The 26153-nt window shown below is 43.7% G+C and overlaps 1 protein-coding gene across 3 annotated transcripts in view; it reads left to right on the top strand.

The window, feature by feature from the left end:
* The first annotated feature begins 265 nt into the window (after positions 1 to 265).
* fgf12a (fibroblast growth factor 12a) overlaps positions 266 to 26153 on the top strand; it is a 29828-nt gene continuing 3940 nt past the window's right edge. Inside the window, exons 1-5 of one of the 3 annotated variants that reach the window (XM_071490433.1) lie at positions 6344 to 7101; positions 8504 to 8551; positions 11674 to 11784; positions 16087 to 16190; positions 25695 to 25893. In XM_071490433.1, the coding sequence (XP_071346534.1) occupies positions 6906 to 7101; positions 8504 to 8551; positions 11674 to 11784; positions 16087 to 16190; positions 25695 to 25893 (658 nt within the window). In that variant the 5' untranslated portion in view covers positions 6344 to 6905. Of the gene's footprint in view, positions 694 to 6343; positions 7102 to 8503; positions 8552 to 11673; positions 11785 to 16086; positions 16191 to 25694; positions 25894 to 26153 lie in introns of those variants that run through there. The other 2 variants (XM_071490435.1, XM_071490434.1) reach the window with 2 other exon arrangements.

Raw genomic sequence — 26153 nt, 5'->3', positions numbered from 1 at the left:
TGTCGGGGGGGGGGGGGGGGGGGGTAGAAAAAAATAACCAAAAATGAGACAAACTATTTGCTCCCTTTGTTGCCTTAACTATCAGCTCCGCATTACCTCACTCGGGGCCGGCCTGCCACTTACCCCTGCAGTTCAACTTTGGCGTGCACGCTCTCTCTCTTCCTCTCTCCTTTCCTGCTATTACGTCCGCTGCTGGTAAAGACGCGGAGACGGGGGGGGGGGGGGGGGGGTGTACAATTAAGAGCACATTGTAACGTCCTTGCGTTGCCTGCCGTGGCGGAAGAGGAGCGTTGCCGTGAACGCGAATGACCGACGGTGGACAAGAAGAGGATAGACAGAGAGAGAGAGAGAGAGAGAGAGAGGGCTAGAGAAAGAGAGAGAGAGAGAGGGAGAGAGAGGGAGAGAAGCGGGGGAATCACTCAAGATGCCGCGTTTTAGCGTAATTTGTCCTGCAGACTGTGCCCTTCCGGCGTTTTGAGGGCTGCTGTGAGCCTGTAGAGAGAGGCTGGCTGGCTGGCTACGCTATGCTGCCTGACCCTGCTGTGTTGTGATAGCGTTGTCCGATTGTTTGGATTGAGGAAGGCTCCCACCAACCCAAATCAATGAGGATTCTGAGGCCATTCCTTCAGAAAGGAGCGCATATGCTGCAGTGTTTCTGTGGACAACGATCGAAGTCGACCACTATCACCAACGGTGAGAGACAAACATAGCACCATAGCCTTATAGCTACCTTTGCTTTGCATGCTTTCTCTCTTGAGTGATGGAAAAAAAAAAAAGAAAAAGAAAGGGGGGGGGGGTATAGAGAGAGGGGGGTGGGGATGAGGAGGGGTGAGTGGCTTCATTGGCCACTCGAGTGTGTGAGTAACATCTTCCGAGTCTGCAGTGGAGAGAGCCTCTCCTTGTGCTCCTCGCATCTGTCCCGAGTTCTGCGTGCAGTCCTCGGCTGCCGCGGAAAGCTGCTGGCAGTCAGCGTCAAGCCGCACTACTCCGGAGAGGGGAGCAGAGGAGAGGAGAGGAGAGGGCTCCAGATACTTTACCAGACCGAGCTATATTTGCAGACGAGCGTGTCCCAGTGCTGCATCTGAAGCGGGCCAAAAAAAATGGACAATGCAGGGATCAAGTCATTAAACTTCAGGGGCCTGGAGACGAGGCAGCCTTGTTTTAGGGCCCCAAAAACAAGCAGCACGGTTCAGCACCACGGATAGCGCCATAGCAGAAGTAGCCTAGAGCAAAGGCTCCAAAACTTTTCATGTCATGATTTCGCTATATGTATTTCTGTGAAACCCCTTTGGAACCCGGGTTTGACGACATTTTGTCCATTGAACCCTACCTTTGGCTAAATCTCATTGTAAACCTACCAAACACTTTATGCTCCTACTGGATAACTGTGATTGGAAATCAGTTGAAACGTGAATAGTCTCCCTCATTACCTCTCTAGACCCCCTGGAAGTCCCCAAACTCCACTTTGGCATGTACTGCATTACTGCATGCTGTAATCCAGGCACAGTGTAGGGGCATTGTTTCACAGAAGCTGCATTTCCCCTCACCTGTAAATGAACCATTACTTTTAAAAGTGACTTACTTTGCAATTTGTCCTCTACAAAGCATGCTACACCTGTGATGCGAAGTCTCAAAAAGACACACTTGAATGTGCACCCAGACACTCAACAGTGTTTGGCAGTGAGCCCAAGAAGCCTGCCATGTCCTCTGGTCATGTCTCAGCAATCCACTGCATTGCTGATGTTCACTCATAACATAACAACGTCTCCTGACACATACAAAACATGTCCCAGTATTTCCAGAGTGAGACAGAATGCTGTTTTACTGGGAGACGAATGCCAAACACCCTTCTCCTGCCTCCTCCTGTCGCTTGCAGTACGTAGGATCTCCGGTAGTTTCAGTCGGAGCAGCTCTCAAATTCAGGGCAGACAATTAGAAACTCCATTAAGCACAGTTGATTCCTCTGAGGTAGTTGGACCAAAAGCAGCACGCACACTGGGATCTGTAGGACTCGGATATAAAACACTATGAGGCCTTATCCTGCGTCTCTGCTCACTGTTAGATGAACCTTATGACCTCAATCAAAACTTTATGAGTCAGCTCATTTGTGTTGACACAAAAGGATGCAAAACATGAATGCATGCACCTACTTGAAGCTGTTTGATATGAAGTTGTGTCGGTTGGAGACTGTTTGCAGTTTGCTCCACGTTTACCAGCTCGCTACTTCATTTGCAAGTTTAATCTTTGTCTATTCAACTCACTATTTTTGAATCATCATGGTTTTTCTGCTTTGTTGCTCATCCAAGACTATAACATGTCATTTCAGAATAGAGACAAAATGTGATAACAGCGTACTTTGGGGATCTTGAACAGACACTACCCTGCTCTGCTCATGGCTGATGAAACAACCAATTCTAACCCACATCTGAGCTTGTTGGTCTGTTATATGGTAGAACATTCTCCAGAACTGAGCATATTTAACATAAACAGTATCAGTAAATCACTGGTCAAACAAAGGGGGAGCCAAGGGAGCCGAAACCATGGCTCCCTGCATGTGGCTGTCTCACTGCATCATTCACTGCTCCAGCATACTGTACAGGATCATGTAAAGCAGGAGGAGTAGGAAGTATTATGCTCTGCACATTCAGGCACTACGCCAAAATCACCTCAGAGGGATTTTCGGTGAAGGATGTTTCTGAGTAGGCTTAAATGTTTGCACCTGCTTTCCTTTGTAGTGTCAAGCTTGCACCTGGCTTTCCCTGTATTGAAGTCAAGTACAGTAGTTGTGCTGTCTGGATTGCAGGGCGATTGTATGGTGGGTGGCACAATAGAGAAACAACTAGTGGCCAAACCTAATCTACATGAGTGGTTATACCCATTTCTCATAATGGCACTGTAAAGCTTTATAGTTGTCATTCTGTCAGTTTTATGTGGCTGTTTGATTGGTGTGAATCAGGTTTCATTTAAGTAACTTTTGGGACCACTTTTCATTTCTCATAAGGTGAGTGTGTAAGATGAGTTTTGACACGTACAATAAAAGCTGCTGTAGACTAATCTGTGGCACTTTCAGGAGAATAAAACATCAGAAGCTTTACTGTAAATTTTGGCCTTGTTGTCAAACACAGTTTGTTTTTATGACTTTAGTTAATTAGTCTTTGTAGTTCAGTTGGTTATCATTGTGGAATTTTCTCCTTCCAAGGACAATACTACAATTAGTAGCTGAAATTGTTGCTAATGTAATGTACTGCACACAACAACAATTGTTGAAAATGGTCTTTTTTGCAATGCAGGGGTCTCCTCATGGCCTTACACTCACTGTGCTAAATGTAATTGGTTTATTCATTCATACAACTTGAGTTTTATGCTGAAGCATATATACCTACTGCACTGTTAACAGTAAGCTGTGTTCGTGGCAGAAGTGTGGAGATGAGTATTGTGAGTCTCATCATCACCCTTATTCTCTCACATTTCTGCTCTTTGCCTCCTGTGGAGCTGGCGAGCCAGTTTAGCAGACCTTACACGGTGAAAACTAGTTCCAGCTATTGTGAGTCAACAAATCTGTGAGGTATCTCAAGGACACGCTGAAGTGTCGAACTTCAGGGAACAGAAACGTCCACTAGTTTCTCTCTTGAGCACCTGTGGTTAATTATTTCTCCACAAGAGGGCAGTAGGTATAAAGAAATTACTCCTCAACAACAAGTTATTCCTGTGGTGGTGGCACCAAAGGAAGAGCCGCAGGGACACAGGGGCTTTGGTTTATGTCTTTCAGTTACTACTGGTTCTGCTTGTAAATATAAAAGCTGGTACACAGGAACTAGCACAGTCTGATTAAACAGAAACACACCGACCGTGTACTCAACACATGGTTGCTCCATTTTCACACAGTATTGAGAAGTTTTATACCATAAAGACAAATAACACGGTTGACACTGAGGAACAAAAACATTTTAAAGCTGTTGAAGGTTCTTACAATGGACCATCCGACCTTCTCAGAGTCAAATCACTTCAACTGATAATTTAAGTGACTGTAACATACTATCTGCAGTGCATTTCGTGGCAGCAGCGTTTTATCCCTTTTGGACATATCCCTGCTGGAATGAAGTGAACAGCAATTGTCTCTGGTAGAGGGATGAAGCCTAGCAGAGCCTCATTAGGGATTACTTCATCTTTTCCTGACAGTGATATATGTCCTATGTTTCTATCGCGCTCTACACCACAAAGTCCCTCCCATTTCTGAGAAAGCTCACTTCATATTGCAAACCACTGGCTGATATGTATATACATTCTGAGAAGTATATCACACTCCTGCATATCCACTGGAATGATGAATGTTATATTGAAGTTGTTATTGATATTTCCTAATGCTGCAGCGATATATTCATCGCTAGTACTCACTGGTAACTCAGAAGGAATGCAAAGCTCGATTCAGGGTTTTGAGTCTGACTGACTCTAGCCATCAGTTTCTGACTTCTCCTTTGCTATCTTTATTCTCTCTGTCTGTCTGTCTGTCCATCTTACTTTGGGAAAAGATAGTATCTGCCCTCTATCTTCCTCTCTCCCTCATTTGCTCTCTTACTCTCTCTCTCTCACACGCACAGGGACATAAACATGTATAAGCACAAAAAAGGGGAAGTCAGGGTAGCAACACTTTATGCTCAACACTTTCATCTATTTTATCCCAATCTTATGTAAGAAGGAGGGGGTTTGGGGGGGTCTGTGGGGGGAGGGGGGGGTCTCAGACAGTGGTAGTCGAAAGAAAATCATCCTTTCTCTTTTCTCTCCCCCTCACTCTCTCTCTCTCTTGCTCTCTCTCTCTCTCTCTCTCTCTCGATCTCTCTCTGGATTCAGTTTGGAGAGAAAATGTCAAACCAAGTCCCAGAAAAAGCCTCTAAATGTTTCATGCTGTTTCATCACGGGAAGAGAGAGAGGTTTGCTCTGCCGCTGAAGACTCACGTGTTCTTCCTCCCACAATGTGTGTGTGTGTGTGGGTGTGAGTGAGCGAGCGAGTGAGTGAGTGAGTGGGTATGAGTGTGGTCTGTGTGCTCCCCTGCCCCCTTGCCCATGCAATGACAGACGTGAAACCAGAGGCATGAACTCAGAGACATGTTGGCGCGCACGCACACACACACACACACACACACACACACACACACACACACACACACACACACACACGATCAATGACAGAAACAAGGAGCAATAAAAGGGCAGTTTTGGTGTTACACTGTGCTGTTGTTATAATGTTTTGGTGTATAATGTGGTCGTTCCTTTGGTTTCCATGAGTCTTAAACCATATTCATCCATGTGTTGCGTCTGTGTGTTGAATCTGATGTGATCTGTGTTCAGCAGCTGAAACCTGTTGCAGATAATCCTTTTAGTCAGATTTAATATGTTCTAAATGGCATGTGTGGCCAAGGGGCTTTAGAAAATCAAATGCGTGCTTAGGTCCCTGAGCATAAGACATACTAGTAATAACAGGCCGTGTAGTGGGGCCTCAAAGCAAAGGAGCAACCAAAGCTGATTAATATTTCTCTTTTCAACGCACACTGCTTCCTTAACAATTTAATCTAGCCTTCTTGCTGACCGAAGTGTCCCTTTTGAAAACCGGTTTGCATCTTAGGATTTAAAGTGTAATTCAAAGAGACATTTGTGAGATCACCCGCTCCCTCTCAGACGTGCGCGTTATCTCCAAGGACTCAAAATCACGTGTGCGCGCACCCACTTCCCCCTTCTGCATTAACACCCACCCCCGAATTCACCCCCGTCCCCCTTCTTTTTTCTGCTTCTCCCACATTTTATATTCACATATTTCCTTCGTCGAGATCATCCATCTGCCCCCCTGAGAATTCCTAATACGAACCTCAATCACGTATGATTGCGTTAAAAGAGTTGGAGAGGGAGAGAGAGGGTGAGTGAGAGAGAGAGAGAGAGAGAGAGGGAGAGAGAGGGAGAGAGAGAGAAAGGGGGGAGGCTATGGACCGCGACCGTTCACTCTCGCTGTCGGCGATGTTACACACCGACAGCATCCATTCGGGACGCACTGGAAATAATGCTTAGGTTACTTTATTATTCGTGCGCTACAACAAAAAGCACTCTGGCGTGTGTTCGCCTCAACTAATTGTTGCTTTCCAGACGAGAATCCCTCCCCGTAGGCTTAAATTACATCTCTGCAGCATCCTTGCAGAGTAGCCTCTGCTTCCGATTCCATTTTTTTTTTTTTTCCCGGCTGCATTTAGAGGTGCCATCGGCGGAACCGGAGACTGGGCTCAGATATCTGGGCTCCCGCACAGCATCCTGGACCGTCTCATTCGTCGGAGTGGAGGAAATAATCAGAAAAGGGGGGCGGGGGGGGGGAGAAAAAAAAGTTCGGATCCTTTCTCCAGCCACGCACCAGCGTCTTGTGCTCGGATGTAGCTTGATGCGAATTATTAAAAGGCGTCAGGAAGCCAGAGGATAGGCTGGTGTGCGGATGAGGATTACGAAGTGGTGCCCGTCAGACGCGGCGCTGTTCACCTGGAATACCTGAAGCTCTCCAATGACGCGCCGCTGCATCAACTTATCAACACTGTTGCATGTTTTCACGACTAATATGTCGGCCCCTGTGGCCTAGCCCGTAGATTTATGTTTCATATAGGCTAAGATCGGTTGCTGTTGATTCGGAGCCCCGAGTGCCATAAACTCGCAGCAGCTGTATTACACGCCACGGTCCCCTCAAGAGGATGCTACCTTAAGCGCAATGATGCACGGAACTCGGAGGATTTCGTGATCAGGATGACATTCGGTTGAAACACTCGTGGGCCGAAACACATAACAAACTCTGTGATATTTTTTTTGCGGCAAGAAGCTGCATCAAGATCCGAGCTCTGCCGAACTAGACTCTCGGTTTTCAGTCTCGGTTCGGGGAGATGGCCGCGATCGCCAGCTCCCTGATCCGGCAGAAACGCCAGGCGAGGGAGTCGAACAGCGACCGGGTCTCTACTTCGAAACGTCGCCCCAGCCCCAGCAAAGACCCCCGCTCTCTCTGCGAGAGACATTTCTTGGGGGTCTTCAGCAAAGTCCGCTTCTGCAGTGGCAAGAAAAGACCCGTACGGCGGCGACCAGGTCAGTGCTGTAGATTCTTTTTCACTGATGTGTGTTATGTGTGCGTATGGAAGCGGTTTTCCCCAACCCCCCACCCCACCCCGCCCCTCTTTGGAGCAGCAGAGGCATTATACTGCAGTCAAGGGCTCCAATCCGAACCGGAGGAGAAGGTAGATTTTCTCCGCGGTGCGAAAAAAAAAAAAAAAAAAAAAAAAATCCACCTGTTCCATTAGGTCTTCTTGTTGTCTGTCGATCCACCACGACACGACCTCCCCCCGTAAACCGAAGAGGAGCAGCCTGAATGTATAGGAAATGATCTATATGCTGTGACGTTACCCCTTTATCTATTGTGATCCTGCTCTGATCAGAATCATCGATTACCCTGAAACAAAACTGATGCCACTGTATCCCAGTCACAGCTGCTCTTCCAATAGCTATATAGTATATTGAAGCCTTCGATTATGCACACCTAATTTATGTCCCCCTCCCCACCCCCCCCCACCCCCCAACCCCCACTCCTCCCAAACACCCAAATACACACAACTTGAACACATTCAAAAAGGCTGCTTTAAATTGCCTGATTCAATATTAATGCAGGTTGGGGTACAGAGGGGAGATAAGTTGCACCGCAGTGCACCAAGGCTCTTTTGAGATTAAATGTTTTAATGGTAAATGTTTATTGCAGAGAGGGAGCTTTACTGCAGTGAAGGGAGGTATAGCTTTAGTGATTAAGAGCTACTCTGGCCGTATTGATAGACGTAGGCTCCGTGCCTACAATCCATGGTATAGCCTTCCCCCTTTTTCATTCTCCTGGTTCTGTCCTGGTGCACATCTAACAAGCCAGCGGTGCAAGTCACCCCTCCAGATAGATAGTTCTGTCGTGTGATGAGCGACAGTCAGGTCCACTCAAAGTCCTGTAGACAGACTGATGAGGAGTGAGGCAGGCGGACAGACTGACATCAATTTTTAAGGCAGAGAGGGAGGACAACAAAGACAGACAGCCAGACAGACAGACTAAATTAAAACCCTATCGTCGTGCTGCCTCATCAGACAGACAAACAATCCCAGTGCCAAAAATAAAAAAACGGCCACAAAATGCCTAGAAACATAAGCAGACAGACAGACAGACAGACAGACAGACAGACAGACAACAAACCAGTCAGGCCTCCAGACACTGTTGGGCAGGTAGGTAACTCCTTTCAGCTGACATGCTTGTCCAGACAGGAAGGCAGACAAGCTTTAAAACTCGCAGCAGAGACAGATGCTCTGTGTCCTCTAACTAATCATTCTTATATTTCCACTGATGCCTTGCCATATATTTGCATATAAACAGCCGATACACTGGAGAATTTATGAATTCTGCCTGTTTAAAAGACTGTTGTTTTTCCTTCTATCCTCCCCCCTCCCCCCCCCACTTCGTAAGATGCACCCTCGAAACCTCCACAGGTGTCCCATAAGGGCTGCAGGCTAGGTCAGTAGCTCAGCCTCCATCCGTGTGTGCTGTGTTTCTTCTCGTCTCCACCCCATCTCGCGCCCATGTCGACTCCCTCCTCGGCCAGGGAGGGGGGGGGGAGGTGGGGAAGGGGGGTGGGATGGTTGGAGGGTGGGTGGGTGTGGGGGCCGAGAGGGAGGGAGGGAGGGGGGGGCTGGGGGCTTCAACACCTGTCTGACAGCCGACGACCCTCTCCCTTGCTGATTTCCTTCCTTTTCTTTCATCCCCCCCTTCTGTGTGGCTTTCTTGGATTTTTTAAGCTTAATTTCTTACCTGTTTTTTCTTGTAGCTAAAGCTCTCTTATAGCCAGCCGTTTGTTGCTCCTCTGTCTCTTTCCTCTCTTTGTCTTTGGCTCTGCCTCTTCTCATTTTGTTTCTGCCTCATTCTCTTTGTCAGTCAATGTCAGATCAGTCTTTATCCTCGCCCCTCGTTCTATGTCTGTAAATATGTGTCAAGTAGTACTGTGTAAGTGTAGTAGAGGTTCTTATTGTAGTGTATATTGGTGTATATGGGTATGATGTGTCTCTCCTTGTCAAACACTATATCAGAGCAGGTGATCATTCACCATTTCATGGTCATGACGCCATTTGTCGACGTACCTAAATGTGTTTGTCCTTCTGTATTGGTATGAAGTAAATTTATTAACATTTTAATGGCCCACATACACAAACACACACACACACACAGAATGATGATCACTTATGTTGCACAAACTTATGTTGTAAGAGTTTATCTGCAAGTCTGTGTGTACCTGCACACACATGAACACACACACACACACACACACACACACACACATACACATGCACAGACTCTCTGCTAAATGATTGGAACTGATGAGCCGTCAGCGATTGCTCGGGCCCACGTTGAAGCCTTAATTTATGGAAGTGTAGTTATCACATGTGATTTACTGATGTGTACACTCCCATGTGCTTTCACAAACACACACTTAAGCACACACACAGGCACACGCACATTCTCCTCACCCTGCCTGTGATGGATGATGAAGGGCCTATCCCAGGAATTGATGGCCCCGCCCCAGGGGTAGGTGAGTTGGGGATTGATGGTTAGGATGATGTACAGTTGAGCAGACATGAACCCACTCTAGCTGTGGGTCACTACTTAGCTAAGTCTTTCTGTGGGCTGTTCTCTTGGCACACTTGTCTCCTGCATAAAATAGAGCTTACGCACCGGTAATCTCAAGCAAAGACTTAACATCTGTTGTAACTGTGGAAGACAGATCTGGATTTGGATATTTTCTGTCTCTCTTGAAGTTTGAAAATGTTTCGTTCTGCCAGATATATTTGGGTGTTTTATGTGTCTGGCTGGACTGCACTGAATTGCATGACCTCCATGTCTTCTCATGACCTTGGAGGACAGTCAGGCTCGCTCATATTCCCTCAGTCCAATCACATGCAGTATATTATTCGTTAGAACATGTTGTCTGCCTTCGAAGGATTTTCTGTTACTTAATGTTTATTTGGGCACATAAAATGAAACCGAGCAGCACCAATTCAATTGTGACAAAATGCATAATTTGTTTCTTTTGTCAGGCAGAGAATAAACAAAGGATTAGTAATGTCCAGCATCTGAATTGTTGTCTGATTTCAGTGGAGCTTGCCTCAAAATCTCAGCCACTGCAAAAAGCAGCACATTATTTTTCAGCTGTAGAGTTTCAGTATTCACACTAAACCTTAAGAAAAATATGAGTATTAGTTCTGTAAAATAATATAGTACATACCCTTTCTTTTCCTTTCTTTTCTTTTATTTGCAGTCAAAATTACTGTCCAGTGTTTTTTTCAGTCTGATTTACGCTAAGGGTGTCATCTGACTCGGACTACTACTTTTATATAAGATTGAAAGACCTGTCAGACATGAGGTTACCTCAGATAAAGTCCTTTTTTTTTCTTTTTTTTTTTTTTTTTTTTTTACACATCTTTGTTTTCCTGGCATTGCCTGAAGCTCAAGAGGCTCTCTTTGCCCAAGGCTAATCTTCGTTTCCACCTGCCGAAGTGTTCACTTCAGGCAGCACCCTGGCTAGACGCCAGATGTCACAGCCTCAGAGTTGGAGGTTGGTTCAGGGGTATTGTAATGGCAAAAACTCCAGAAACTTTAGGATGGTCTCCTTTATGTCAAAAATCCCTCTGTGTGAACCTGTTGCCTGTAAAAACTCATCTCTTAGTGACAGAGAGAGTGATTTCAATGAATATCTATCAGAATAACCCCAAAATGCACAGTTGCTTCATACCAAATAAATAAACCACTGGCATGTCAGTGTGCATTGTAGTGATGCAAATGATGCAAAATCACCAGATTTAGTAAGAATGGCATTATGAGAAAGTAACAACATTTTCATTGATTTCCTGTCATGGTGTTCCCATCATAAAGACTTTCCAGTCAAACAGCCGTTTACCCTTTTTTTGGGATTATGTGGTGCAGCAGATAACTCATGACAAACTGTCCAACATAGTCATATTGATATTCACCAGCTGGTTAAGGAGTTTAGGTCTCGAGTGTTTCCAGTACTGTAAGTTTAAGTTGTTTATTTGCAGCTTTGGAGGTCAGATTGTGCCACAAGAATAATAATACTTCTTTTCTGTGTTTTTAAGAATGATTCATTATATCTGAGCATTTAATTGATATTTTAATAGATACATTTTAGAAATTGTCTCATTAATTTTTCTTAAATAATAATTAAATGAAAGTGAATGTATGACAGCAATACACACCAGTAAATGTTGTGATTTGAAGAGTAAGAAAGTCTTTAATTACATACTAATAATAATTATTATTATTGTGGTGGTACACTCCATCTTCCACAGCCAACTTGTCTTATTTTTAATTAACTGAACACTGTACGTTTTCTGTTTGTGAAACATATCGTTGTGATAATCTCAACATTTGAAATAGCTTAATATGAACATGTGTGAGTGTGCAAACACTTAGCTGAAGGCAGAGGTATTCACTCATTTGTATGTTTTTGTCATGGTTATGAGACTGTTATTCTGACATACTCTTGGTGGGGATGGGGCTGTGGCTTGGCCGACGGTTTGTGTGTACGAATGTGTATGCGTGTGCGTGTGTGCGCGTGTGTGTTTCAGAGCCGCAGCTGAAAGGCATCGTGACACGACTGTTCAGCCAGCAGGGCTTCTACCTGCAGATGCAGCCGGATGGAACCATCGACGGCAGCAAGGACGAGAACAGCGACAACAGTGAGTGGAGCATTATGGAAGCCGCAGCTTCCAGCATAAAACATTTAATGCCAACGAGTCAGCTGGTTATATAATAGATTACCACATTTTATATGGTGTTCTTTATAATTTTTTTATTCTTATATAACTGATGCCATTTGGGCTTCCTAAAGCGCTCCAAAATTAGTTTAAGAAGCCCTCACTGATTTGGATTATCTACACAAAAAATGTACAATTTTAAAGGGAACTATTCAACAAATTCCACAAGGCAGTGTGGCCTCTTTTCTGCATCTGGTTACGCAATAGTATGCATGGATATAAATGTGTCAGAACCTACTCAAATGATGTATTCTCAGTCTGTCTTCTCAACAGTACACCCTTCGAGGTGAATAAATGCAGTACTTATGGAGTATCTTGCATCAAAATTTCTCTTCCTAAATGAAATGAATTCTGATATTCCTGCCCTGGCTTTACAACGTAAACCATTTCCACTGTGTACACTGCAAAGTTGTAAGTGTCACATTGTTTTGATTGATTCAGCTGTGAAGAGTGTGTGATTATCACAGCAGAATTTCCTTCCTGGAAAAACCCATCACCTGACACAACTGTAGCCCCACAGCTTCACTCCTTGTCGCAAAGATCCCTCCCTGAGCCACTTCTTTGCAATATTTCACCACCGATCGACTTTCCATAGTAGACTACCAGTGGACAAATAGTCTCCAGGGTATAGTCCCCTAAAGCGTTCAGACCCTTTCCACCCCCATAGGAACAGGAAAGCATGAATTCAGTGGAGTCTGTAGAGAGTCTTCTATATTAAAACATGGAGGCTTTTGTAACAGTTTCCTCTGGGAAGCGAAGGATCAAGGAAGAGATATATGTCAGCAGAGAATGGTCGTTGAAGCGATAATGACGACACTCCCAGTCTGGAGTGAAGCCAGACAGGAAACCAATCATGACCTTTCTTTTCTAAAACATCCTGCCAATCTTGAAGGAAGCTGGAGCCAAAGCTGCTGTACCGTACCAGCCATGCGGTGAGAAGAACGGTCTCTCCCTGTCTCCCGTCATTTTATATTTCATGAGGAGATAGATCTTCTATGAGGACTACTTACAGCATAAAGGAGGGGTTTTCAGAACAAAAAGAATGAATTTTTTTTCTTTTTGGGCCATGAACACATTGCTCTTTTTTGGTGCCTCCACTGTGTCCTAAGGTTTTTTGGCTGGTGGGGGTTTTGTTGTATGTGAGGGTTTCCCCACCTCAAGGTAATTCTCTTCTTAAGTAGTTCTGCTGGCCCAGGGTTGAAGGAATGCAGTGAATAATTCAGCCACAGGAAACTAAAAATACCACCTTCTTCGTTTGTACCCAATGAATAATTCTCCATATAAGACGCCTCAAGCTCAGAGGCAGTCCGAAGGAAGACACAGGAAGAGAGCAGAGGAGAGGGGGCGGTGCAGCGAGACAAATTTTGAGGAGTTCTTAGAAGAAATAGAGAGACGGAAAGAATAAAAGAAAAAGAGAGAGTGATTAAGACAGAAACGGACAAAGAAGGTTTGGTATTCACGTCTTGCACTGAACTATTGATTGCCCTGGCTGGATTATTAGAATAATAGATTACCCCCACCCTTGAACCACACCACCCTGTGACCTGCAGTATCCTCAGCAGCAGCAGATGGAATACAGTAATTTATTTTCAGGGGGAGGTTCAGTGGAACTGATGGGATTGAAGAGCATGATGCCGCCTGCATACAAGGTGCAACCTGAACCCAGAGAGCGTTTCAATTTCATTTTTTATTATTTGCTATATTTCTGCACTGAATGACAACAAAGTGCTGAGATAAGGACACTTTTTGTTGAAGAAATGCTCAAGAATAAAAATAAATGACAGTCTGCTTGAACTAAATCATAGCTTTTTGAATAATGAAACTTGTTTGACTCAAAATATTCAGTAAACTGAGAGAAATGCTGGAGTGGAACCGGTTGTTACTTTAGCGCGTAAAAGTGATTCAGTGGTAAGCGTGGCTGACTGGCAGAGCTAGAGAGAACACCACTCAATTAATTAACAGCCATGTTCAAATTTCAGCAGTTATTAATTTGATTGTCATCAGTTGATCGCCTCCAGTAATTACCTGCACGCACTGAGGCACTAGAAAGATATTGTTGGTTATGAGACACCTGCAGTATCAGGCGGTCACACTCCATCTGTCTCGGGTACTCCGGCCTTGATGGATGGGACGAAGCAAGACTTTTTAAGACCCGGCCACTAATTTCAAGTACTTTATCAACTCTGGCACAATGAAGGAGAAGTGTTGGAAAAATACTGTTAAACGCTGCATATAAGCACACACACTAACACACCTGTACTGTATATAGCAACCCTCCCATCTTTGGGTTTGCTTTTCTCTCTGGATTTGGAGACGTGCCCTTGGCATTTGAAGTTTGGCTCACTGTCTCTCTAAACCTTTCCCACAGGGTTTATTTCTTGCTGCGCCAGTATTCCTCACATCAAATGCACTTCCTTTAGCCTACCTGCAGGATTTTGCTTGTAGCCGATTACTGCTCCACTGGAAGACTTGCCATTTTAAGGATTTTGCTTTATTGGCTCGTTTGAACCCATTTTGTCTGGCCCTTTGACGATAGAAGATCCCTGGAAATCTCTTAACTCTGTCCCTGCACCAGCCCAGCCGCTCTCCTTTTCTCAGTGAGAGATAGGATTGAGGTTATTAAGGAAGAGGAATCGCCTTCAGAATAGTCATCGGGTTCTCTACCAGCAGTCATTGCAGCCGTAATTATGGAATCCATCAACTCCTTGAGCTGCAAATAGAGGAGCCGGACATTAAGAAGGTAGCTGAATGACAGCTCCTGTCAGCTGTTAAATTTTTTGGCAAGCAAATGAGAGACAGGACGGCAGATCGTAATTATAGCAAAATAGTCTACTCACTCACCATATTTTATGTTATTTCTTTTCCTACCGCTTTGCAAGCCAGGGCATTGTGGTGAGTCTTTTTGAGGGCCCTACTGAGAGCACAACTTCTCAGAAAAGGCTCGAATATGTTTTGATAGGTGGAGGTGCTCTGGGGTGGAACACTCCTGGGTTTTAGTGATACGTGACAGAACAGTGCACGGTGCCTCTGAGAGACACCGCCAGTCATCAGAGCGACAAAGGCAGCAGCCATGAAAGGCAAATAGAAAGAAGTGCGAGGGAATGGACCGTGGGGAAGGAGAGAGTTATGACAGAAAAGAGAGAGAAAAATGAAAGAATGCGAGGCCTGAGAAAAGAAGATTTCAGGCGCTAATGGACTAATATTCTGCCTCTATGCATCCCAACCTCAAGATTATACCTAACTGGGAGAGTGGTCAGTGTGTATCACCCTCACCAGTGGCCTGTGGGAAGATTGAAACCATTGGCAGGCGAGAGCAGCACGTCGATATTTATTGAGTGAAATTGAATCTGCTCAGCCGACAGACCCGTGTTGGCACGTCCCCTCTCGGCTCTGCCAGCTTTATCTGATGGTCCCCATCGCCACTTTCAGAACAATCATCCCAATAATGCAGGCAGTCTGCAGCATGTGAAGAGTGTCCTCACACCCTCACCAAACCGAAGCACATCAAAGTCACAGTCCAGTCCTCAGTGAGTAGAACTCAACCTGAGATGATTGGCAGGACGTCACTGAGAACAGTCAATCACTATAGTATTTCGAGATTTATATTAAGCTTGGATAAATGAAAAAATTTCATGGTCCGTGTGTGGGGCATCTCCTGATTATACTCAGCTCAACATGCAAGATGTTATGGAGAAATACTTACGATGTAAACCCAGATTTTCGGGGGTTTAAGACATTCACCACGGCTGCTCTCTGTACTGTTATTCAGCCTCATTTTTCTTGATATAGTGGCTCGCTCACTTTCTGACTGACAGCACAAACTACATCTGTTCAAACAAGAGTAGTCGTATACAAAGTCGCATAAATCTCAGTTAGTGTGACATTACTACGAGGACAATTTCATTCAGCTAACTGGATTGCTGTACAAAGATGCTCAGGATACTTTGCCATCTTTTTTTTTTTGGGATTGCAAACATCATTTGTCACCAGAAAGTTTTTTATTTCTGCTCAAACATTAATGCTTCACTGCTAGACTCAGGCGCCTCAGTGTTGTCATTGTCTACGTCCTGTACTGTTTACTTTAGCGCTGACAGAGATCAGAGGCTGTCATATCCACAGGAGCTAAGTGAAAACTCAATTATCCTATTCTGTCCTCTCTGTCTGATGTCTCTCTTTTGTCTCTTTGCATGTGTCTGTCCCTCCCTCACTCTGTCTGATCTGCAGCCCTGTTTAATCTTATTCCTGTGGGTCTGAGAGTGGTGGCCATCCAAGGGGTGAAGAGTGGCTTCTACATCGCCATGAATGGCGAGGGCATGCTCTACAGCTCGGTAAGACCACAACCCTTTGCTCCGGTCACACGGTTCGTTTGTGCACGTGTGTTTGTTCCCGGCATGTGTATTAGTTAATTTACATGTGTCGTGTTTTGTTCTGTTTGTTGTCTCTTTTAATATCCCACTGCAGCAAAGACTCAGCCCTTCCAAACCCTTTCATCTGTGCTGCATTCGAGAGCTCTTCAGATGTGCCTTTGTGTTGCTGTGCAGCACTTAGCCCCCCCCCCCCTTCTTGTTGTTGAAGCAGCACCATGCATGTTTTACATTTAATTTGACATGAAGTTCAGTGCTCAGCCCTTTTTTAAAACTGCTTCTTCTTCTTTTACTGGCTACTAACGGAGGCTCATTATGTAGGAGCTATAAACAGAAAAAAATCCACTGAATTTCATTCTCTTTTGATGCGAGTGATGTTGCTTTGTTCAACTTTCATCTGGACTTCTATCCAGGAGTCCTGCTGTCATGAAAGGATACAACACAGCGGAAAATGTCCTTTTTATATAAATGCAATCTGAACTGTGAAATGCTTTTACTTGTTACTGATTTAAATCTTTGTTCAGGAATTAATTTGAAGTCGTTTTTTTTATGTTAGCCATATGTTCATCTAAATCCAACAAATCTCCCAACATCAGCAGAAATAATCCTGGTTAAAAAAAAAGAAGAAAAAATCAAGATTCAGTGGGGGAGTACATATTGTAAAGATGGGTATTTTATTTGCAGTGTAAGACATGAGAAGCATATAGACTAGTGTGGGTAGTAGAGGCACAGGTGGGGGTGGACACAGTCACGGATGTCAGTTGCAGAAAATATTAAGTCGTAGCTTTTGCGTTTAGGATGAAGACATGCTTCCGGAGCATGATTGTGGAAATGAGCTGCAGAGTGAGGGAGAGAGTGAGTGTGTGTGAGAGAGAGACCGCAAGCTAGATAAATTGGGTGGGGGCATAGACAGAGATATAGAGACAGGAGGATATCCCTAGTTGGCATGGTTATATAACCTCCAGTCTCACGGTTTCAGTGTTACTGAGAAAAGAAGAGGACGGGAGGGAAGCGTTACCCACAAACCTCTGCTGAGGGACTTGGCGATGGCGGTGTGATCGGCAGACAGCCACGATGAATGACTGGCAGGAGCCGGAATTCACAAATTGCCCATCAAACTTTTTTGTTCTCAAAACACTCATAAAATGAAGGACACAGTGAAGCCAGGGTCGGCTGTATTGCAGCTTACATTTATTGATAAGGGAGCCGCTTTACTGCCAGAGAGGCAGGAGAACGTTTTGAAATAGACCTGATAAACACTGGACATTATGTTTTTTTTTTTTTTGTTTGTTTTTTATGTGCACCTGAATAATTGCAGAGTCCAGTAAATTCAGTGCCATTATTTCAGGAGAACAAGCGTTCTCGTTCAGTACAAACAGAGCACAACTCAGGGCCCAGACAGATGTATGAGCACTCACAAGTTCAGAGAGAAGGACATACAGTAAATGCGCAGGCTGTTGTGACTCATCCAGGTAGATGTTCATTCATAACTAAAGGTTCATAAACAAGCGCACAATTCATAACTCTACCATGAGCCTTACAATAAACCTCCACCCATTTATCTACATCTAATTAAAGTTTAATCACGCCCAGACAGCAATCTTATTAAATTGACTTCAAGTATGGGATACTGTATTACCCCCCCCAACACACACACTCACCCTTGATGAAATCCTAATTTGCAGGGTACCTGATTATTATTAATTACAGGTGATTCAGTACCTCAGTGTCAAAGGGCAGCTCTCAGCTTTACAAACACGACTCTCCACCTGTCATTTTAATCTTCGTTTTTATGGCCGGAGGAGCAAACTTCTGACCTCTCTATCACAGGTGGAATGGGGGTGGGTCTTTAGAAGGCGAGGCATTTTTGCTGTAACAGTTGAAAGGCCATTTTAATTAAAAGTACGAAGTGGACGCACTCTTTGGCCATATGGAGGAGGTCCAGTTTTGCAGATGCGAAGCAAGGGAAATTAGCATGCATCAGTAAGCAGAACGCGGGTGGTAGGCTGGATCACACAGACATTTCTAGTCCATGGAAAGGAGCTAATAGAGAGGCTAAATTAACATGCAAGCCATTGGTTGGAAGCACAGATCGCCTTTGTTTCTCTCTTTATTCTCTTATTATTTACCAGTTCAATGTAGAAATTCCAATTACATGTGTGAGAACTCCTTAAGTGCTTCAGGAGGACAGTAAAGGCAATCATTTCTGCTCTTTATTCCCACTTTTATGAGAGCTCTTGTGGTGCAATCACGGCTATAAAATAAGTCCTTCAGTTTCATTCCTCATATTTACTCACATTTACTTTTATTGTTATTCACCCAGGTCTTCATCCTTTTTCCCCACCTCCCTCTCTCATTCCCTCTCGGTCCGTTCTCTCTCATAAGGACTCCATTAAAATCTTTTGCCTCTCCAAACTAGTTTCTCACTGCTTGTTTGGTCACCCTGTTTTGTCTTCCTAACATGTGAGAGCAGAGATGCACAGTTCTCTCCCTCGCCCCCACCCCACCCGGGAGATAATTACTGAGGAATAACTCCCTGTCTCTCTAACACTCCCTCCCTTTTCTGCTTCTCTCCCTGCTTCTTAGTACTGTCTTGTTAGTGACGGAATGCGACAAGCTTTGTCTTCTATGTGTTTGATATGAGACACTGTTGTGCTTCTTTCTCTGACTCTTTAATCTAGGTGTCAGCTACCTAGATCATTTTTAGTAGTCACTTTAATATTGCTGTTGATCAATGCAGTGGTCAGGATGTGTAAGGGGTTACATATATGCTGGTTGGCTTTTCTTGCCTGGAGTGCAGAGCTCACAGCCGAGCCTGTTGCTGATTGGAAGCTGATGGTAGCCATGGGTGAGCAGGGTGATAATGCTTGTGTGGAGTGTTTAGCAATGAAGTGCGTGGGGGCTGAGCATCTACAATGAAGAGTTCCCTTCCATTATTTATAACACTTCTCAATATGACCTAGTTTGCTGCACAGCAGTAACCACTGTGTTCTCTCTCAATTTCTATCTATCTATCTATCTATCTATCTATCTATCTATCTATCTATCTATCTATCTATCTATCTATCTATCTATCTATCTATCTATCTAGCTATCTATCTATCTATCTAGCTATCTGTCATCCTTACTTTTCCATTCAATCGGCTGTTAATATTACCGCGTCTTATTTATGTCACAGAAAAAAATAACGTGTTGCAATAAAAGCCCTGAGGGAAGAGCCAGAGAGAGCTGGTGTGGAAGGTCAGGGAGAGCTTCAGATTTTGTTCAACTGACAAATGATGACAGCCATTTGTGAGTAGTGTCTCTGCCCCCACCTCCTGTGTCTTGATCTTTTTCTGTCAGTGGTTATTAGGAGTTATTGTTGTGTTGAATCAGACACTGACACACTGCGTCTGTCAGGGCTGCAACTAATAGATAATTTCTTCACTTCATCATTTCATTAAGTCTATAAAATGTCAAAAAATGGTAAAAACGCTTATTTGCAAAGCCCAAGATGACATTTTAACAGCTGATGTTTGGTATTTTTGCTTGATAAATGACCTCAACAGATAATAAATTATCAAAATTGTTGGTGAATAATTTTATGTCAGTGTTCTAATAGATTATTTGACTCACTGCTTTGGCACTACTGTGCATGCACATCATACAGTGGTCTGTGTGAGTTGACAGTCTAATGACAGATAGTGACAGTGCTCTCTGCAGGGAAAGAGAAAAAAGAAATTAAAGAGAGGCAGAAAATGAGTAGAGAGAGAGAGTGTTTTGTTATTTGGGCATTAGTATGTGTTGTATGAATGTAGCCATCAATGTTCTCTCTGGAGGAAGTTTTAGAAGGACAGAACAAAATTGTGTTTCAAAGTGATTGAGTTCCAGACTGAGGCAGAGAAAAAGATAAACAGGAAAGGGAGGACAGGGATGGAAAAGTGAGAACAAGAATTTTTCGGTTTAAGTAATGTCTAGACAATCCCCGACCTGAATCTCTCCCAGAATAATAATGAGCTCTCCGGGAGTTCCACGGCAGGGCTGGGATTCTCACAGAGGCCAAATCTCTCAGATACACCAGTGGCTGAGGCCCATATTTAAATGGAGGTCCTCCCCATATCTGCATTTCTATCCAAAGTCGCCTGTCGGCAGCAGCAGGGCTCCTTAATGCAGAGCCAGAGAGCTGCCTCCCTCCTCAGATGGAGCCAGTAACTGATTTGGATTCAGGATGCGTTCAACCCAGTTCTGATGGCAACCCAGTTTTATATCCATTACATATTGCTCTCCTGCTTCATGTTTCATCTAATATTTCCTACACCTGCACCCCCACCATACCCCCACCACCCCACCCTCCACAGGCCCACAACACACAAATGCATATCACCTCCCTTATATCTGTCTGAATGTACAGTGTCATCTGGTGCTTGTATTGTTCTTGTTGTTTGTTTTGTTTGAAATTGTGTGGCAATGGGCTCCAAGAGAATAACTCCTTTCTGTGACCCCCCTGAGACCTGGTGCCGACAGGTTAATAATACACAATTTAATGTCTCCTAATTAATTCCCTTTACTTTTTTGTAAACAAACGGTAGTAATCTGTTGCTTGGGCCCAATGATAAATATATTTTTATCCTGATAAAATATTTATCAAGCCAATTATTAGAAAACATGCACTGTTCACATCCATGTTTACACTGGCTATCCTAATTCTTGTTTTCCAGCTTTAGCCAGTACAACTATACTACACTATACAAGTGGAATAGTCTCCCTTTGATAAACATAACTGTTTATTGAGCTAACTGCTAGTTCCCTTCACAATGGTGGATTTGATGTGCAAGGTAAGCTAGCAACTGATGTCTCCAAAATTGTTAGATGCTCCACTTTACTTTACTTTGCAGTAGATCTTTGTGTTGCATCACCTCTGTGTCTCTGTGTGAGCCTATAGAATAAGAGAAGTATGAGAATCAAACAAAATAAGTAATCAAATCACTGCTTTAAGTACCTTTAACTTATTTCCTTGTATAAGATCTGTGCCTGTAGAGTCACATCTGCCTGGCAGCAGGACTGGTTATAAACTCAGCTTGCAAAAATATATAAAAATGTATGTGAATTGTTTTGTGTTAAAAGTGCTAAAACATTTATATTCTCCCTGCACTTCCATAGTGTTTTTTCAGCCAGTCTCAGGTGGACCTCTGTGTTTATTTATCTTTAGCTCCCTACTGAGACGCCTAATGGTGCCATGTGAGCAGTCTTCACGTGCCCAGTTTCACTAACAAGTCCTTCGCTTTTCTCCTTCAGATCATCACAGAATATAAATAAGTGTCCTTGTGATCAGTTTACCACCATCACTAAGCACAGCCTGCTAGTCCTGAAAGGTGGCACGTCCTTTTTTTTTTATTTTTTTTTTTATCTTCCTTGTTTTCTGGTGGAAACAACTTTAGTTGATCATGTATTCCTGTTATGTATTCCAGGGCAAACCTGTTGGCGTGCATTTTTAATGCGCAACAGCATGTGTGTTGCATTGACTTTGTGTACGCATGTGTCCATTTGCAAATGTGCATTTCTGTCCATTTTCTTCCCTGTGTGGTTCTGTGGTTCATGCATGTACATTAGGGAGATCCCATTAATCAAGAGAGGCTCCAACCCCGTCTCTTCACCTCATATTTCCACTCAGTCATCCACAAACAAGGTACTTTGTCAAAGACTTCAAAGTCACTTACATTCCACCCCTATCATTCCCAAGCCACAGCCATGGTGATTTCCAAGCTGCCCCAAGCCTTTTCACAGACAGTAACAGAGTGTCGTCCTTGAGGACGAATTTGGAGGGGATTCTACTGCGTGTCGGCAAAGCAAAGTGGCAGATTGTGAGGGGTAGGAGAGTAAAGAGCCCTTATGTGTTTGTGTGGGTGTGTATGTGCATGTGCTCGACCTGATTTGGGCTCCATACAGATGAAGTGGGGACAAAGCCTGCTGGTGTGTAATATATCACTGTCCCCCCCTCTGCCGACTCAAACACATATGTTCACACACAAACACACACCCAGCCAGACAGGCTCGACATGACCCCCAATGCCCCCATAGAGGGAGTGATGTCTGCTGTTTGACAGTGTGTCAGCAGGCCCAGATAAAGTCCACCACCATCTCTCCACAAAGCTTGTCCTCTGTCCCGCTGACCAGCGAGACATTTCCACACTGCCAACCATGTGCCCTCACCTTCCCTGAGTCCTTTACACAGCCTGCTATGCACTGCTGGGTCTCATAAATGAGGAGTCACACACACTATGACTAATTTTTCTGAACTATGGCATGGCATTCCAGCAAATACACAGATACACATACACTTAAAACAGTATTAATTTTGACTTGGGTGAGTTTAAAGCAGAATTAATTAATATGTTGAACATTGGATAAAATGACTGTGTAATGTGTAAGGTGTAGTAAGTATTTGGACGGTTACACATTTTTTTTATCCTGTGGCTTTGAGCTTCATCACATTCAGCTTAATTGAAAATAATGGTTACTACATTTTAGTACCAATCAGAGTTGATTGGGAGTTGAGAGGTGCCGCTAAGATTTGGGTGGAGTTGTTTACCGATATGAGGAGTAAAGAGGTGAGCATGCAAATGAAAAAGATGATAATGAGACTCCATAAAGGAGAGATATCAATGGTAGTTGTTTTGCTAAAATCAACAGTTCTTAAAAAGCAGCAGGTTCACAGGAAAACCAGAAAATGGTTAACGAGATGGTTAAGCTCAAGTCTTGTGGATGAGCAGAAAGATGCAAACCACTGGTAAACCTCAAAAACAGAAAGGCCAGGCTGTAGTTCACAAAACGGTAGAGTTGTGAAACAAAGTTTTATGGACTGATCAAACAAATCCCAACTTCTACTGAAATGATGGAATGACCAGCTCATGACCCAAAGCCACCACCTCATCTGTCAAACATGATGATGGTTCTATAAAGGTTTGGGCATGTACAGTATGGCTGCCACTGGCACTGGCACACTAGCATTTATTGATTATTTCACTGCTGAGGAAGCAGCAGGATGAATGCAGAGGTACGCAGGAGCAGTGTGGGTGCTCAGATTTAGCCAAACTTGTCAAAACTCATTGAATGACATTTCACCAATAAGCAGGACAGTGATCCAAAACATATGGCCAAAACAACCAAAGAGCCTTTCGGGTAGAAGTGGTGGAATATCCTCCACTAGTCAACTCAATCATCTGAGCTCTGAATAAAGACAGACACCCCACAAAGAGCTGAAGGGGACTGTGGTGAAGCTCTGGCAGAGAGAGCTTCCTGGCATCACCAGGAAGATACAAAGCATCTGCTGATGTCTGTGAGTGGAAGACTTCAGGTTGTCATTGACTGCAACGGATTTCCACTAAATATTAAATATGATGACTTTGTTTGACTTCATTTGTGTGTGTCCATCCTGTATGGCCTGACTACACTTCCCCTCAGCTCTATGGGGCTTTTTAGTGTCTCCCAACACACTGTTGTTGAGTTTTATGGCCAACAACTGCGCTGTTTTGTTTTGGTCTCAGTACTCTCATCAACCTTGTCTCCAGCCACCGCGGGCAGCTGGAGGGCAGGTAGACCAAGGTTGCAACTAGATGGTAAACAAACTGAAATTTCTAACAGCTATAAACAGCCAGATATTATTCTCAGTGGTGGTGACTCAGAATTGGTGGAGAACAAAACGGAGCTAAAAGGAGAGTGAATTCATCAGGTAGCCAGAAGCATGTCTCCACATGAATGTGTCTGATGAGTGTACTGGACTGTTTGCGAACAGGTTTTCCATTATGGATGATTGTATGACGTGGTATAATATCAATGTTGTGCTTCCACCTTGTTGCACCAAAACAATGCAGAAAACATGCCACATATTTTATAGTTTCCTCACTTACCCCCAGTGCTATCTTGCCATGTAGATAGATTAGAAAAAAGGAAAAAATCAACAGTAATTTCTTCTTTTCAAATTTAGTGACACCCTTACTTTGGATAATCCACAGACCTAACTGTGAACAGTTTTCATGGGTAGTATTTCTTCAGTAGAAAGTAATAGCTGAACATTGTCCAGAGAAATTAGTGGGGTTTTTTTTCTGGAAAGACACCATTACAGAAAATTTAAATGCACATTCTCATTGCTTTGAGCTTCACTAACAAAATTCAATTCATCTCCCTTGTAACAGGAAGGAGTCAGAAAACTGATCGAAACCTGGTTAAATGAAATCAATACAACTACGAATTTTCTTTTTATTATTTCTGTGATTTGGGTGACCCAACCCTTTAACATAATTTTTCTCAACCTCTCTTTCATTCTTTATCCTTCACTCTTTTATAGGTTCTCCCCCTCTCTCTATCTCTCTGTCACACACACTCACACACACCCAAACACGTAAACAGTCACCTCCAGCGGGAAGCAGAATTGGGCTGTCAGTCAAATGGACAACCTTAAAAGGGCACAGAACCTTGCAGGAGATATTAATGAATGAAATCAGCACACAGACACACACACACACACACACACACACACACACACACACACACACACACACAGACAGCCTGCCTAAAATGAGACGTCCCAGCATCCACCAAGCCAGCTGTTCCGCATCACTTGCACCTATTTTGGACACTCATGACTTCCCTGTCCTTCAAACTGACTGGTGTTAGTTTTTAATTTTGCCTCTTGCCGTCAAGAAGCATTCAGGGAGAGCAGAGACGAGTGGTAAAGGTGATGAGGTTTGGCACCCACCTTCTCATTGCACGTTAATCAGCTCATCTGCTTTATTAAGTCTAGATTTTGTTGAAATAGCACAGACATACATTTCCCTGCCTATTTGGAAGTCAGTGCCACCATTATCTTCATTAAAATTTAACAAATTACCCAAATTACTGCAGCTTAGATCTGTAATGAGTTAGAGAGCCAAGAACATTGTTTCCTCTCTTGCATTGTCATGGCAATAATCTGGCACCTCACTCAGTCCCGACAGTGTATCCAGTATCTGGATCTTTCAATATTTCCTGTCATTCCTCTCCACCTCCTGTGTGTCCCCTTGGCTTTCTCCTTGACTTACTGCTTTGATAATGAAGCCCAGAGATAAAAATCTTCCATTGTTCACCATTATTCTAATAAGACTATCAGTCTCATTACTTGGATTCCAAGGGTGTGTAAGTGTGTGTGCGTGTGTGTGTGTGTGTGTGCGTGTGTGTGTGTGTTTTTGTGAACACAGTATGTTTACTGACCTTGGCAATGTACACATGCTAGTGATGAAAGCCAATATTGGCAGAGTGAAACAGACACAGCTTTTTTTTTTTTTTTTTTCCTTAAACGAGACTTCATTAAAATCCTCCGTCTGTTTTGTTGCTGGTTATTTCTAAATGTGTCTTTGATATTTATGTGGATGAAAATTAATTTTCTGTGTGCATTGGTTTTTACATCTACTGTATGCGTTCCTTGATGTTTGCATCTGTGTCCCTTGTTTGCAGGAAATGTTCACACCGGAGTGTAAGTTCAAGGAGTCAGTTTTCGAGAACTACTATGTGATCTACTCGTCCACTGTGTACCGTCAGCAGGAGTCGGGCCGAGCCTGGTTCCTTGGCCTCACCAAGGAGGGGCAAGTCATGAAGGGCAATCGGGTCAAGAAGACTAAGCCCTCATCACACTTTGTGCCCAGGCCCATTGAAGGTATGTGAGAACTTGTACAACAAATGAAATGACTTGTAATTGTGTTCTAGTCCCCTGCTTGTGATAATGCATGTTTTTATTACAATAACAATAAATTGTGTGTCCTATCCTGGTAATAACTTGGAAGAGTATCTGCTTTCAGATATAACACTGCTTTAAACAAATCATCTAGCAATAAGACTACTGTGAATTTACTGTAATTGTATGGTAGAGTCTGGAAAAGGCATGAATTTAAAGTACATACATTTGCAATTTAGGAT

Source organism: Trachinotus anak, unplaced genomic scaffold (assembly GCF_046630095.1).
Source record: "Trachinotus anak isolate AG129_WGS33_773 ecotype Australia unplaced genomic scaffold, CSIRO_AGI_Tana_v1 ptg000012l, whole genome shotgun sequence".
Taxonomy (NCBI): Eukaryota; Metazoa; Chordata; class Actinopteri; order Carangiformes; family Carangidae; genus Trachinotus; species Trachinotus anak.
Note: the sequence above shows the minus strand (reverse complement) of the source record. Positions and strands in the feature narration are given on the sequence as shown.